Below are 15,177 nucleotides of genomic sequence, written 5' to 3'. Positions count from 1 at the left end.
GTTCTGTAATAGCAAAAATGATATCCTAAGGTCAGATAGGATTTTAAGTTTCCTACTTAAAACCATGAAAGTCAGTCTAAACTGATAATGGTCCATCATGAGGCCCCTGGTGTCTGACCTCTGACAGGCTCATGTTAAATAAAGCCCCTCCTCTTGAAGATTGACAACTAACCAAATGGAAAATGACTCCCTGTGACCATGCACTTATCTAAAACAGCCGAATGAACTTTCTCTTTTAAGAATTTCCATTTCTAACACAACTACTTTCTATCACTTTTGGTGAGTGCAATAACATAAAAGTCTATCTGAGGGTGTGACACATGTATGTAAGTATGACATCGATCGATTGAAGAGTCCTGAGAACTTTAACTTGAGTGGAAATGTTTGGTTTTTTGCATTGGGTGGGTTCCCATTCCCACTGGTCATTTACAAGTGAAGCTGAGCCTCTTAACTAAAGTTATGGGACTCATAAGCTTGGTGTTTGCATCATTTGATAACATATGCAAGTGAATATGCTCAACTGCAGACATGACAGAAAGACATATTTCCACATAAACTCACTGGCACATGGGATGCCGTGGGAAAAGTACTACTTTTATCCCAAAAACAGTGCCAGTGAAAGCTGTTGAGATTTTCCTTTCACACTCAGTGTATTGGAGTGGCAGTTTCTGACGCAGATGTTCAAAATCTCAACATAAAACTGAAATACATTTAAAAAAAACTTTTTCAATTCAGTTTATTTTTTATAGCCCAGAATCACAAATTACAAATTTGCCTCAGAATGCTTTACAATCTGTACACATGCGACATCCTCTGTCCTTCCCTCACATCGGCACAGGAAAAACTTCCCTAAAAAGAAGACCTTTAACAGGGAGAAAAAAGGAAGAAACCTATGGGAGAACGACAGAGGAGGGATCCTTCTCCCAGGATGGACAGAATGCAATAGATGTCATGTGTACAGAATGAACAACATAACAGCATCATCAGTTGGTCAAGTAAGTTTGTCTTTGTATGTTTGCTAAACTGACACTTTAACTTGACCTTCCAAGCATGAGGAACTGCTGCTCCTCAGATGAGTCATTTCTTTGAGTGGAGTCAGTCTGCTGTGCAGTTAAATGAGAGGAGGATAGATTATGGGCTGTTTGCTCTGTCTGAACCAAAGGAGGAAACGCACCATGATTCACATTAGCTGTGAATTATGATTAAAATCCAATATTCTGTGACAGTCTATCATCTGATGGATTGGAGAGATACAGCAGAATTACTGGAATCTACAACATGGCAAAAAGTAGAGCAGTAAAGTTTAACCAGTATATTTTGATAGTACTCATCCCCACTGGTCTTTGGATTCCTGCATTGATTTGGTGGTTTTCCAAATAAAAATGAGGATCACATCATGGCAGGAGGAACATCTAGGCTTATGTTCCTCTCCCTATTTACACAAGGTTGTAAAAAAGGCCAGTGTGATCAGGGCCTCAGCATGGGAGCAGTCAGACTGTGATGTCTTTAATAAGCAGTGACTAGCTGCTTAACATTTGTATCATCTCCATGTATCTAAATCAATCTGTCTGATCACTTAGTCCTCATTAGGGCTGGGTTTACTAATGCCAACATGATGCCTGAGACCAGAACAACTTTATTGTGACTAAATATTTCTGACTCAAGGTCCACTTACTAGCTTCCATTAGTAGGTCATGTGATGATAACAGAGCAAACTCCATCCACTTGTGAAAGCTGGTAAAAAGCTCCAGAAAATTCCTTATTTATAGTTATATTAGTAATGATCACCTGTTCTATAAATAACATTGGATCCCTCAGAGGGAGCTAGAGGAAGCTCAGGTAAAGGGGGTCTGGTTGCTCGGCCTGCTGCAACATTTTTCAGACCTTAAATGGTAGAAGAAAATTGATAAATGAATGAGGAAAAATTCTCTAATCATGTATCGAGCATAGTGCACAAAACATTCGTGTCTGATAAAACAGTGAGTCAAAGACATGATTGGTACCATAATGAAGAGTCCGTAAAGGGGAGCATTTAACAGTGTATCCATGTAGGAGCGCCCCCAGACTGCAGAGCTGCGTTAATGTTTGCCTATTGCCCTTGCCACATTCGGCACGTCCTGTCACTCAGTGTCCCAGCAACCACTGCAGCTCTGAATCCACTGCTGAATGCTGAGCTCCGTCTCTGCATGACTGAAGAATCAACACATCAGCTACAAAAACTGGATTTTATTTCATTCTCCTTAAAACTCTCTGACAAACCAGTACAGTATTCTCTGTTTCTTTTAAATGTTCTTTGTCTTTATAGGAGGGTGTTTCAGTGTTCACAGGACCAACAGTCATGGAAATGCTACTCAGCATGCTTGTCACAAACAACCTACTTAAATGTTTTCTGAGGCTATTGTGTGAGTAGTTTGTCTTTGTTTGAACAATGGAGCACAGCAGCATTTAGAAGCAGACTGAACTCAACTTCCCTGTAGCTGCGTACTCATTTTACTTGTCGGAGTCAATTTGCTCAGGTTTCTCATCTTTTGCCATTTAAGTAACTCAAATAGTACTTTGACCTTTTCCAGCGAAGAGCTAGTTCTTGCTGAGCTGGTTTTTCCTTCCCGCCAGCAGAGAGAACTCAGACTGGGCTTGTTGAACCGTGGGAACATTAGCTGCTAACAGGGACGATGTTAATGATTAAAAATGAGAGCTGGGTAGTTTCACGGCTCAAGTGAGGGAAACAAAAAAAACCTCATCTATGCTTTTCACATTCTCAGGGCCAACAAGAAGCCAAATAAAGGAATAATTAATTATTTGGGAAAAATTTGCTTATTTTATACCACTTTTTTTATTTATTAATCTCATGTCTGTGTGATAATTACAGAAGTGGAGTCAGGATTTGGTTAGCTTAGTTTACCATAAGATAAAGACTGGGAGTGGGGGGAAACACAGAGGCATGAAATAATAATATTTATGTGGACATCTCACTCTCCTGAAGAACGAATATACTCATTTAACTGACTTACATTTCTACAAACATTATTTTTTTACACTAACATCACAACCTACGCAGCAGCTCAATCTTTTGAAGAAATATTTAGTTCTACAATGTTTAGGAATTCCAGGAAGCCTCTGTCGCTCCTGCTGAGTCCATGTGGCGTCTAGTCAGCGTCTCGCAGTAAGGAGAGGTAGACGTCGGACTGGAGGAAGCGGGGATAACAGTCTGTGTCCAGGAGCGAGTAGATGCGTTTCTGTGCGTGGGACAGAGAGGTGTGAGAGGGAGCCTGCAGCAGCTGGACGGTCAGGTCTCTGGTCTTACTGTCCAGGTTCACCTACAACAGGAGCACACAGAGAGTCATCGTTACTATCAGCTAAACTGTCTGATCATTTGACTGCTTGTGGGTTGTGACCTTTCAGACTTCTTTTTAGTGATGTAACCAATATACTTAGTTGGTACAGTGTTATTGTTATTGTTACTGGAATGAATATGACTATGAAAACTGCAGCCATATCCGTGGCATCACAGATTCAACCACAAAGGCAGCCAAAACCTAACGTGAGGTAACGCAAAACTTAATGCTAGGACACATAAACCTTATGCAAGGTAACGCAGAACTGCAGCCTGAAATCAGCTGTTCTTCTTAGATTTGATGTGCTTCCCACACAGAGAATACTTTAATGATTATTGTCAGTTAATGATCATATCACAATAATCAGATAATGGAAATACTCTGCTGAAGCTCTTTGTAAAAAAACAAGACAGATTGTTGTTTTTAAGCATAAGTTAACTCGACGGCTGAACTAGAAACTCGTGATAATTATTAAGTGGCAAAGTCAACCTGCTGTTCCAAAAGTCACTATTTTGAGTTATTAAAAGAGGGAGACCCGAGATAGCCTCTTATTGGCTCAACATGGCTGGGATCTCACAGCTAATGTTGCTAACAGCACTTACAGTGCAAACTATGGCAAAAGTGCTAACAGTCTTTACCTGAGGGGGAACTTGAGGGCAGGCGTACGATTCCATGACAACGCCTTTGTTCGGAAGAAATTCATTAAATGACTTGAAGAGGTTTCATCCTTAAGGGGGACAGCAGGAACCCGTCCTCCTCTGACCCCCAACACCACTTTCTTTCCTGCCTTGCAGGTGTCGCTATTGAAGCATGTTAATAATGTTTTTTTTTAAATACGAGCCATCTGTTTTTACCTAATAAAGGTGGCTCTTTTTAAAAAGATGACTAGAGTGTAAATGTTTTCATGTAATCAGCTATTGATGCAATGCCGTAATGTGTAACTGGAAACGCCCACGCAAGCTTGAGGGAATAAAGACAGGTATAGACATGTGACAGGACTTTAATTACACTTCCTGTTTCCTGCAAGCTGTGTAGCTTTTGGAGCATGCAGCTGGATTGAATATTAAAGCAAGCGTGTACCTCCCGGGGGGCCCCTGGCTGGATGTAGGTGGTGCAGATATCCTTGGCTCTCCTCTGCAGGCTGAAGTTGTTGGACGAGTGTTTGTACTGCTCACAGGCCAGATAGAACTGCAGATTCTCCTCGCTGAACTCAGAGCGCAGGAATGCTCCAAACACTGACACACCAGCTGAGAGGAGGAAGAGAAGGAGGGAGATAATAAAAGAGGACACCCACGCACAGAACACTGACAATCCCTCAGCCTTATAAGCTCATGACAAACGGCAACGTTTCCCAGCTTTGTGATAAAACCTTGGCACACAACCGTTGTCTCTGCTCATCTTCCTACAGGGCTTTGATTCATGGCCTGTTTTGAGTCTGCGGTAGCAAACGTGACTGACTCATTTGTACAGGGCAGCTTCAAACTGCTGACGCCACACCTACAACATGCCACAGTTCACATGTGTCAGCTGCAGAGGACAGAACTCCAAGTTAGCATGGCACTGATAAGGAGGCCAAGTCACACAGAGAGCTGAGGTGTGTGTGTGTGTGTGTGTGTGTGTGTGTGTGTGTGTGTGTGTGTGTGTGTGTGTGTGTGTGTGTGTGTGTGTGTGTGTGTGTGTTCAGCACAGTTAAAGCAAAGACGTACTAAAACATATGGCATTATTGAAGCACACCAATCAACTCCCTACATCTCAGTTTCAAATAAGATCAAATAACAAATCTAAATAAAAATCGGAATGTTAAGAAGGAGACAACGGATAGAAAGTTAATTTTTCATGGCTGTGTTTAATTCACACTTAGAGGTTTGGTTGCTACAGCCTCACTTTTTTTTTCTTTTGAATTTAACCTTTTTATTTAACACTTTATTTAACCAGATAAATTACATTGACATAAAATCGATTTTTTTCGATGGTGGTCTTGCTAAGAAGTGTTGCGTCAAGTGCACAGTGATTTTAATAAATACATCAAAACAGAAAAAAACAAACAAGCCTACATATCAACAGGAAGCTTATGGAGGCTAATTTTAGCTCATGTTGATAACTTCAGATAGAGGTTACTCTATAACCAGTGTTGTTTTTAGGTGGGAAAAAAAACTCTATATAGATAAAAAACACACAAATTGCACACCGTTACAATTTCATATAATGTTCTATATCACATTTCCCAGACAGTTTAACACAGGTGATCATGTGACTGGGCAGGATGTTAGCTTGTATTGCTTCACCTTGTTGTTCTGCTGCTCCATGTTGTCCAAAGATGCCTGAGATCCTGAGAGCCGGTTCTAGACCAGAGACCATCCTCTCCCAATTACACACATGGGAAGCAAAAGATAAGGGCTTCTCTGACAAGCCAGCAATTAGCCTTTGTTCCTGGATAATGGTAAATGGACTGTACTTGTTCAAGTCTTCTGATCAAAGCACTTTAACCCTACATGTCATCATTCTCTTCCATTCATACACAGATGACAGGCTACCATGTAAGGTGCCACATGATGTGTCCTTGCACAAGGACACATCAACATGGACTACCGGAGCCAGGGATCGAACCGCTGATCCTCTGATTGAAAGACTCCTTGAAAAATCTCTTATTATTTTACCAGCGTTTTGGTTACAATGTCCTCTGTGCTAGTGGGCACAGGTGTGTTTAATCTCAAGTTCTTCTGTAAAAGGCAGTCAAATTTGTGTAGAAGATAATCCACATCGTTCATGGTGACAACATGGAGTTCTTGTGCTTTCTCGCCTCGCAGGTTCCCAGGAATCGGGGTTATATTTGGACTGTCATCGTGCCACCTACTGAGGCCTTGCTGACACCCACTACTACTACCACTATCATTATTAGTCACATTACTATTATTATTGCCTGTACTATTACGCTTATTGACTTGCTTCTACCCTGGAGTCTTTGTGCTTTCTCGCTTCGCAGGCTTCTATAAATCATGGCTGTACCTGGACCGTGGTCATGCATCCTGCTACGGCCCTGCTGACACCGACTGCTACCACCATTATTATTACTAGTCACATTACTATTACTATTACCTGTACCATTAAGCATTTTAGCTTTACTTCCACCCTGAAGCCCTTTTTGCTTTCTCGTTCTGCAGGTTTCCATGAATCGTTGTGGTACCTGGACCGTAGTCGTGCCTCCTGCTGTGAGCCGACTGACACCCACTGCTACTTCGATTATTATTATTAATCACATTACTATCCCTATTTCATAATTATAATTCTACTATAATAATTGCTGCTGTTATTATAAGTAGTCTTATTATATGAATCATTTATGTCATATACATTGAATGTGTTGTATCTCTTTTATGCTATTATTCTGTACACATGACATCTATTGCATTCTGTCCATCCTGGGAGAAGGATCCCTCCTCTGTCGTTCTCCCATAGGTTTCTTCCTTTTTTCTCCCTGTTAAAGGGGTTTTTTAGGGGAGTTTTTCCTGTGCCGATGTGAGGGAAGGACAGAGGATGTCGCATGTGTACAGATTGTAAAGCCCTCTGAGGCAAATTTGTAATTTGTGATTCTGGGCTATACAAAATAAACTGAATTGAACAGTTACTGTCATCTTTAAATAAAATAACTTCTGCCAACATCTATCAAATTACGTCAACAGCTAAAAAAATGAACAGACGGGTGTAAACTGGCTACTTCCATTCCCAGCTTACTACAAATAAAGTAACTTAAAGAGGTGGGCTCATATTAGAGGAGTAACTCGTGGGATCTGGTTGTACTAATGGCTTTTCTTTTTCATGCTGTTAGACAAAGCTTTTTCCAATTCTTCCATTACAACACACACACACACACACACAACACACACACACACACACACACACACACACACACACACACACACACACACACACACACACACACACACACACACACACACACACACACACACACACACACACACACACACACACACACACACACACACGTTATACTATGACAGCTGATAAAATGTAATAACAGGACAAAGAGCACTTAAACTACAAGTAAACAGAGATACACCTTAAATCTCAGCTGTTCTGAGATCCAGTCTCGTTGGTTATCTGGACATCAGTCATGGTGTTAGGGTTAAGTAATTGTTGTGTGGTCATTTCAGATCTTCTGTACTTTTATCATCCCTAGGCAAAGATGATTGCGATGGATTACTTTAAAGAGACATCCACTGATTTAGTATTAAACTTTAATAAAGCGGGTTATTTTGCAAGAGATTTGGACATTCAAATCCAAATCAAATCAGCAGAAGCCCAGATATCCTTACTTTTAGTCACTAAATGCGAGAAGCTCCAAAATCACATTTACAATAATGCAACTTGATAGCGTCTTTTGGTAGACCCTTCCTGCCGGGTAAACACGGCAAGGGTCTTCACTGATCACATCTGATACGGAAGTGGACAACTTATCTGAACTCAAAGAAGTGACTGAAGTCAGTCAGACCCAGTTTGATTTGTCACAATTCCAAAATGCCGTTGACCGGAACAGACCCAAATATATAATACGGCAGGATCCTGACCTTATTAGACTGGATTTGATTCGGACCTGGTCTGAGACCGAGTCTGGTCATGGGTCTAGTCTTGGTTACAGACTTTTGAGCCAAATACCGATATTGATATTTGGGAGTTTAAAAACAAGATATTATATACAGGTTAATTTTGTTACATAAACAAACAACAAACAAAAACCTTCTTGGTCCTTTGTATTTTTTTAAACCAATCACAATAAGCTTCGCTAAGCCAGGGGTGCAGCGACTGTGCCCTTACAAAATAGATAGCAAGAAACACGTGAAATATGTGGCCAATGGCAGGCTTATTCCCACAGTCTACATCCGCTGAGTCCCACGAGTGCTGATAAAGACATACAATTCAATTCAATATATTTTGTATATCCCAAAATCACAAATTTGCCTTAGAGGGCTTTACAATGTGTACAACACAGGACATCCTTGGTCCCAGGAAGACCAGGACAGTGTCTGCGGTGGGCTTATACTGGCCAATACTGTAACTCTTCCAGGAACCAAGTGGACAACTGAAGACCTCTACCTATGCTGACATTTACCTTAGTGATGTCACTTGGGTCATTTTCTGAGACAAAGGATAAACCCACACGAATACAGTTTTAAAAAAAGCAAAAAACCATCTCCGTCCAGACGATCGTTTTAGCCGCTTAAAAGAACATATTTATATAAATCTCTTTATGGAAGCATAACGTTGACACACTTCCCTCTTAAGCATTCTGTTTTATCACGCTTACAACATGTGAAATAAATGTAGTGCCATTAAACGTCGTCTAGCTAGAGAGATTGTTAGACAGACTCTGGTACAGCAGTGGTCTATTAGTCTCTGTGTTTACTAGCTGTTCTATTCATAGAAGCAGCAGGTGAGGTGAAGTGCTTTTTTTTTTTAGCTTTATTGCACAGCACACAGTAACCAGTGACGTCAGCTCTGATGTCAACATCACTGCAGCAACATGTGAGTTCAGATGGTAATGGACTGTACTTGTATAGCGCTTTTCTAGTCTTCGAACCACTCAAAACTAATCATTCACCCATTCACACCCATTCATACACTGATGACAGGAGCTACCATGCAAGGTGCCACCTGCCCATCAGGGTCTCTCTAATCATTCACACCCATTCATACACCGATGGCACAGCCTTCGGGAGCAACTCAGGGTTAAGTGTCTTGCCCAAGGACACATCGACATGGACTGCCGGAGCCAGGGATCGAACCACCGATCCTCTGATTGGAGGACGACCCTGCTCTCCACTGAGCCACAGCCGCCCCGATAAAAGCAGGGGGACCTTGAGACTGATTAGACTTTTCATTGCACAAACATTTCTCTAAGGAAGAAGTCAGGGAGTAGAGTTCAGGCCAGAGGTAAAATAAACTATCTACTGTCTACTAAAGGGTACCCTGTGGAGTATTCATTGCTATAAAGCATCAGCATTAAGGCCTTACACAACCGCGTTGAATGCATTTCCTACCTCATAAAGAATTTGTAAAGAATGTTTAAAGTCTGAAGTGTTAGCGTAGGGTCTTCTTCTCCTGTTTTATTGGCACACCTTTTTGTTTTTTGATGTTTTTGGATGGTGAACAAGACAAATGGACAATGAAAGGGATAAGGCACTTACAATGATGAGTGTGATGACATATGTTAAGAGTCCAAGAGTAGAGGTTACATCTGTTTGAGTAGGGTAATGTTGAAGGGGGGGCTGAGTTATGTATGTGTGGGGGAGAGAAAGAAGAGGAAATAGTATTAAACATATAATAATACTAATGTCACAGTATTAAAGTAAACATGAAGTCCTACTGAAGGACATTTTTATACGACCCACTCTGGCCTGTGATAAGCATAGTTTCTGGCCGCCGTAGTGAAGCAATAAAAAAAAAAAAAAAAACGTAAAATGGGTGTGGTTTGAAGAATCCTTTCAAGGCCATCCCACCACGCCCAACACTGAACTATACTCAAAAATGTGGAGCAGCAGATCTGTCCTACGTAATTGTTGCTCGACAGTGACATCATCACTCCGGTTGGAATAGATACCTGCTGCCTTCAGGTGACTGTAGAGAGTGAGCAGTGTGAAGGAAAGGCCTTCAGTATAGAACGACTAAATGTCAGAACAGAAATGTGTAATTGAAGAATCAACAGATTTGAACCATGTATCTGCCGCTGTTACCGGCAGCATTGAGAAGTCAAAGTTAACATGGGGATGTACTTTTGTTTAAATTAATTGCAGATCATCTTATGAGGGACACACAGACCTAGGTTAGCTTGGGTCTAGACCTCTGAATGGAATCCTTTTCTCTGGTTTGCTCAGTGATTTGGGGCTTAGAGGTGGAGCGGGTCGTCCTCTGATGAAGACCTGCTCCTCAGTCCGCATAAGATGAGATAAGATAATCCTTTATTAGTCCCGCAGTGGGGAAATTTGCATGTGGAATGACTTTGGACAAGATACTGAACCCCAAATGGCTGCATAAGGCTGTCCCATCAGTGTGTGAGTGCGTGTGAATGTGCATTAGTTTAGAATCTTTATGGGCAAGTGGCACCTTGTACAGCAGCCTCTGTAATCAGTGTATGAATGTGTGTGGACAGGTGAATGATTACATGAGTGTAAAGCTCTTTGATTGGTCAGAGGACTAGAAGATTCTATATAACTGTAAGTCCATTTACCTTTCAAATGGAAAGTAATCAAATTAAGTAACTTTCACCTAACAGGTTGAGGAATTCCTTAACCTCCTCAAACAGATGACTTTATCAACCTTTACAGGGATTTAAAGGTTGTCAAGTGTTCGGCTAAATGAAATCTCAGAACGGAGCAGGACTTACTTTGGCTGAGCAGCAGGTCATTCAGGGACTCCGCCCATTTCCCCAGCTCTTCTTGACTGAACTTCCTCTTCTTACCGTGGCCCACTTGACTCCACTGACGCATGAAGAGCAGGCGAGACCTCTTCTCTGTGGCACTGTGGACCAGGACCCCCAGAGGACAGGGAGAGGCAGCAGATGTCAGCCAGAGTTCATACCAACCCATACTGCACTCGTCACATCTCACCACAGCATCACAACAATCTCATGAGGGCAACATTTAACAACACAGATTCAGACTCAGATAGATTTCCTTTGAGACATCCGTTGGTCTAAGAACACTAAATGAAATGTCTTGAGTAAAGGCACATTAACACTTTTATTCTGTAACGTGAGACAGATAGATCTATCAACGAGCAACAATTAACAACTGAAAACATGTCTGACTCTCACCTGTCTCTCTGTTCTGTGTTGGACAGGTTGGAGTTTGAGGAAGTAGGGCTCTGAAACAGAAAACACAGAGTTAACTGTGTATCCTGCTCCATCTTTCCAGGTTTCACGGTCACATAGAACTGGGTTTATGCCTCTAAAATAGACTTAGAATAAGATAACAATGAGCAGACCGGGACAAATAAAAAGTTTTAGGATACATGGTTGTAATCAGCAGGAAGAGTCCCAATAGAGCTCAGTAGCTGTATGATTAGCCCGTGGCCCTTTTTGGAAGTTATTTTTGTATAAAATGTTAAGCTCAACTTTAGAGTTAAGGGTAACCAGTTCATTTAAATCATCTAAAATCTATATTTCATTTAACACAAACGTGTGTAAATCCAGCACTCTGAAATGAACAGAGACCAATGGATGGAATTCTAGAGCTCTACAGAAGGCTTAGAAAAGGTGCAGCAGAAACCTGATGTTTGTTATCTTTTTTATCAAATAATCAATCCTTTAAAATGACTCATCCTTAAGACTCTGCCTATATGCTGCTCTACTGTGCAGAATGAAGCTGAACTTCCCCACCTGCCCAAACAGACTCTTGAGGTGCAGCTTAGCAGCTGATAGTTTGGGTTTGTGCTGGTGCCGGTGGTGGAATTTGAAGGGGTTGGAGGAAGTAGAAGGAGACGAGGGATTCAGATCGTCTCTCTCCATGCTCTCCGTGCTGCCCTGGGCAGCCGGAACCAGCTGGCCGTCACTGTAGGCCCGGCAGCCTTCACTGATCACACACACTCCAAGGTGGTTCTTGTCCATTTTCTCCAGCTGGCTCAGGTTCTCTGCACTGATGCTGTGCTCCTTGATTAACCCCTTCCTGCCCGCCGGACTGGCTCTAGGCTCCCGGATGGCTGGGGTCGGGTGGTTCGACCTCCCGTCCAGCTCATCTTCCTCCATGTGAGGTGTGTAGGTGCCAGACTCCGGGTTCTTCCCATGATCTGAGGTCTTCAGTGCCACCCTCTTCCATGGGAAGAAGTCCAGATCAAGGAGTGACCCTTCTGAGCTGAATCTACGCATGGTAGCTGTTTAAGAAGTGATGGGATATGGCAGGAAAAAGGCAGGCCAGAGATGAGGGGAACGGGTTGAGAAGAGATGAGAGCTGCAGTGAAGTTCAGCCTGCTAAATTAAGCAGAGAGGAGGGGGTTGGGGAAATTGGACAATCAGAAAAATGGGTCAAAGAATGAATGAATTGCTCCACATTAATGATTCGACTCACAGAACAGCAGCCAACTCAGGAAACAACCTCCCTTATACAAAGAAGAAAAGCCTTTAAACTCTTCATTTGCGTACACAGTTGAATAATAAAAAATACATTTCAAAATAAATAACAAATTGTAAGTGTAGATCTACGATAAGATCTAACACAGCTGTCTTGCTTCCAGAGAAATTACATAAAATAAAAAGAACAAATGACGAGTGAAAATGTTGAGATACTAGGTCCTTTTATTAAATAAATGAGGTTAGATTTACTATTAAATTAGTAAGAATTTATACTTTGTAAAAAGTAATTTTGGCTTATTATTTCCTAACTTTGACTTGATATGTATATATATTGAGAAAAGTCAAGTCAAATTTCTGACTTAGTTTTTTACTCATTTTTGTACAGTAAAAATAAAAAGTTGGGCAATATCTATAAAAAATAAAATTGTGACAAAATATTAATGATACTGTCAGTAAGAATTTTGAGACATTGAATCCAATTTTTTCCTTAGCATGAGTATTTTCATATTTATCATTTCTAATTTTTCATCCGTTTATTGTGTCACCCAGGGTTGCTGATAAAAGGGCCTTCTGTGAGGGTAGGTCTTTCAGTATTTCATAATAACGTGTTTAAATTGATTATATTATATTTATTCTTTTGCAGAGCATCAGCGGTCTTTCCGTGGGACTATTTCTATGTTTGCTTTTTGTTTTTTGAGAGTTTCTTTTCTGTCTATTGCTCCCTGACAAGTGAGCAGTTAGTTTTCTTGTTTATTGTTGTTCAACCTGCTCCCCCGACCAATCATAACTGCTCAGGATGGATCCCTGGGTCTTTCTTATTTCACGATTGTATGCTCACTCAATTCCTTTCCTCACCTCCTCGCTTTATAACTTAAGGAGAGGAGTCACGGCAACAGGCATTCAACTATATATAAAATTGTGTTAAGCACTACAAATGTTTGTATTAAAAGTACTATACTAATGAAGAGTGACCTATTATATACAGTATATGATTTATATACACTCAAACACAGTCCTGTCTATCCATATGACAACATGAAATAAATAAATTCTGAATAAAGAGAATGTTGATATAATTATTTGACCACAGCAGCTGTTTGCACTCTTAACATAATGTCATGAGTATAGCAGTTGAAATGGATGCAGGCTACATTTAATATAAAAACACAAATACAATCAGGTAAAATGTCATAAAGGAATGTGGTGAGAACAGGGTCTTATGAGGAGCTAGACAACCTTGACTGTCTATCTTATAAATCTGGCCATGTCAAATAAATACCTAAGATTTATGAATTCCAAAGGAGCAGTTCCATTTGTAGAGTCCTGCAGTGGTTTGACATTATTCCAGCTGTGTGTCACATGTATTTGATTTGTTTGCAGATGCTGGAAAGACTTCCGCAAAGGATACACCTGTGTTTGCCCGCTTAGAGCTCCTCTGGCAAGTCTCCTTGATCCTCCCTAACGGCTTCAAGAGATGCATTCTAGGAATAGGGATGACTTTCTAAGAAGCACTGAGATCGATTTCTGGGTCACAAGCCGGAGGATTGAGGAAAAACAAGTGAGGAGGCCCCAAATCAGGAAAAGAGAAGGACCCCCAGTCAGACGGTCGGGGTGGGCTTAAGGTGAGAGCTGCTTCTTCATTGCTTGAGTGAAATGAAACACATAACACTTTGTGTATTGATGTACTTGTGGAACTCAGCCCCTCCCTGTTAGCATAGCTGGGGATTAACAGTAAGAAGTTAAGAGAAGAGAATACAAACTGTAAAGCTGAACGTCTGTAATAAAAGCTTCCCTGACTGTCCTTCCTTCCATTGCACACTTTTTTTTTCAGTTTCTGGTGGAACTGGGTTTGCTTAAAGTCAAAAATATGTACAATTAGTATTAGTATTAGTAAAAAGAAGATGAGATTCATTATTTTCAAATTTGTGATCTAGTATTTTTTAAGTTTTGACAACTTTGACTATTTTGACTTCAAAAAGAATTTTATTTGATACTTGTGAGTATCGCAATCTTTGTCATTGCAAACTTTTCATCCCTTTTTTCTTTTCCTTTCCAGAATTGGGCTTCTATAGACCTTCCGACTGAAGCTGACTGGGAAAACAACAGTTGGCTGATGTTTGGACTCATTAAGACATTCAGCAAACACCAGCGTAGATTTACCTCTTCGTCCAGCAGTTATTACTCTTACTCCATGGCAGGTAGTTCGATTCCTCCAGATCTCATGAGCAACATAACCTCAAGGGTTCGAGATCCAGCAATGCCAATTTGTAGGTCCCCAAAAAACAGCGAAATCCAACCTGCGACGCTCCAGTTCTAGACTGAGCGTACCGCGCGGACTCGAACCTCTCTGTCCTCCTACAACACTGTCCCACTCAGGACAAGACTCGTAAAGTTTCCTCTCGTGACACTTACAAGGTACGGAGAGACTTCCTCCTCATGACTGCCGCCACACCTTCACGTCTGTCTCAACTTGTCAGTCAGAACAAGGAGACTTCGGCAGGAGAGCTGCCGGCATCCTTGTTTACGCACGCACGCACGCACACACACAAAAACAGACACACACATACACGCACCCACTTTACAACAACGAATTCTACATTCTACCACAACAACAACAACCACTAGCTTCTTATAATAGCTACTATAAATACTACTACCACTAATAATAATAATAATAATAATAATAATAATAATAATAATAATAATAATAATAATAACAACAATAATAATAATCACTTTATTTATTTTCTTATCCAGATA

General features: G+C 41.0%; 1 protein-coding gene and 1 long non-coding RNA gene across 3 annotated transcripts; one reads left to right on the top strand and one right to left on the bottom strand.

The window, feature by feature from the left end:
• Positions 1-2,314: 2,314 nt before the first annotated feature.
• On the top strand, positions 2,315-6,840 carry LOC129097758 (uncharacterized). Its single transcript, XR_008531524.1, has 4 exons — positions 2,315-2,402; positions 5,653-5,775; positions 5,858-6,033; positions 6,143-6,840. It is a non-coding gene; the product is annotated as an uncharacterized LOC129097758 (long non-coding RNA).
• si:ch211-152p11.4 (regulator of G-protein signaling 2) lies at positions 2,394-14,964 on the bottom strand. Of its 2 annotated transcripts, none has more exons than XM_054606657.1 (6): positions 14,578-14,964; positions 11,728-12,315; positions 11,164-11,213; positions 10,735-10,868; positions 4,416-4,582; positions 2,394-3,317 (listed from the first exon to the last, which is right to left on the bottom strand). In XM_054606657.1, the coding sequence occupies exons 2-6, from the start codon at positions 12,211-12,213 to the stop codon at positions 3,147-3,149; spliced, it is 1,008 nt and encodes a 335-aa protein (XP_054462632.1). In that variant the 5' UTR covers positions 12,214-12,315; positions 14,578-14,964; the 3' UTR covers positions 2,394-3,146. The 2 variants fall into 2 exon arrangements, with proteins under 2 accessions (XP_054462632.1, XP_054462633.1); XM_054606658.1 differs by having other exon boundaries at positions 14,830-14,964.
• Positions 14,965-15,177: the final 213 nt, after the last annotated feature.

The sequence above is a fragment of the Anoplopoma fimbria genome, chromosome 10, assembly GCF_027596085.1.
Source record: "Anoplopoma fimbria isolate UVic2021 breed Golden Eagle Sablefish chromosome 10, Afim_UVic_2022, whole genome shotgun sequence".
Taxonomy (NCBI): domain Eukaryota; kingdom Metazoa; phylum Chordata; class Actinopteri; order Perciformes; family Anoplopomatidae; genus Anoplopoma; species Anoplopoma fimbria.
This window is presented reverse-complemented; position numbering and strand designations above follow the sequence as displayed.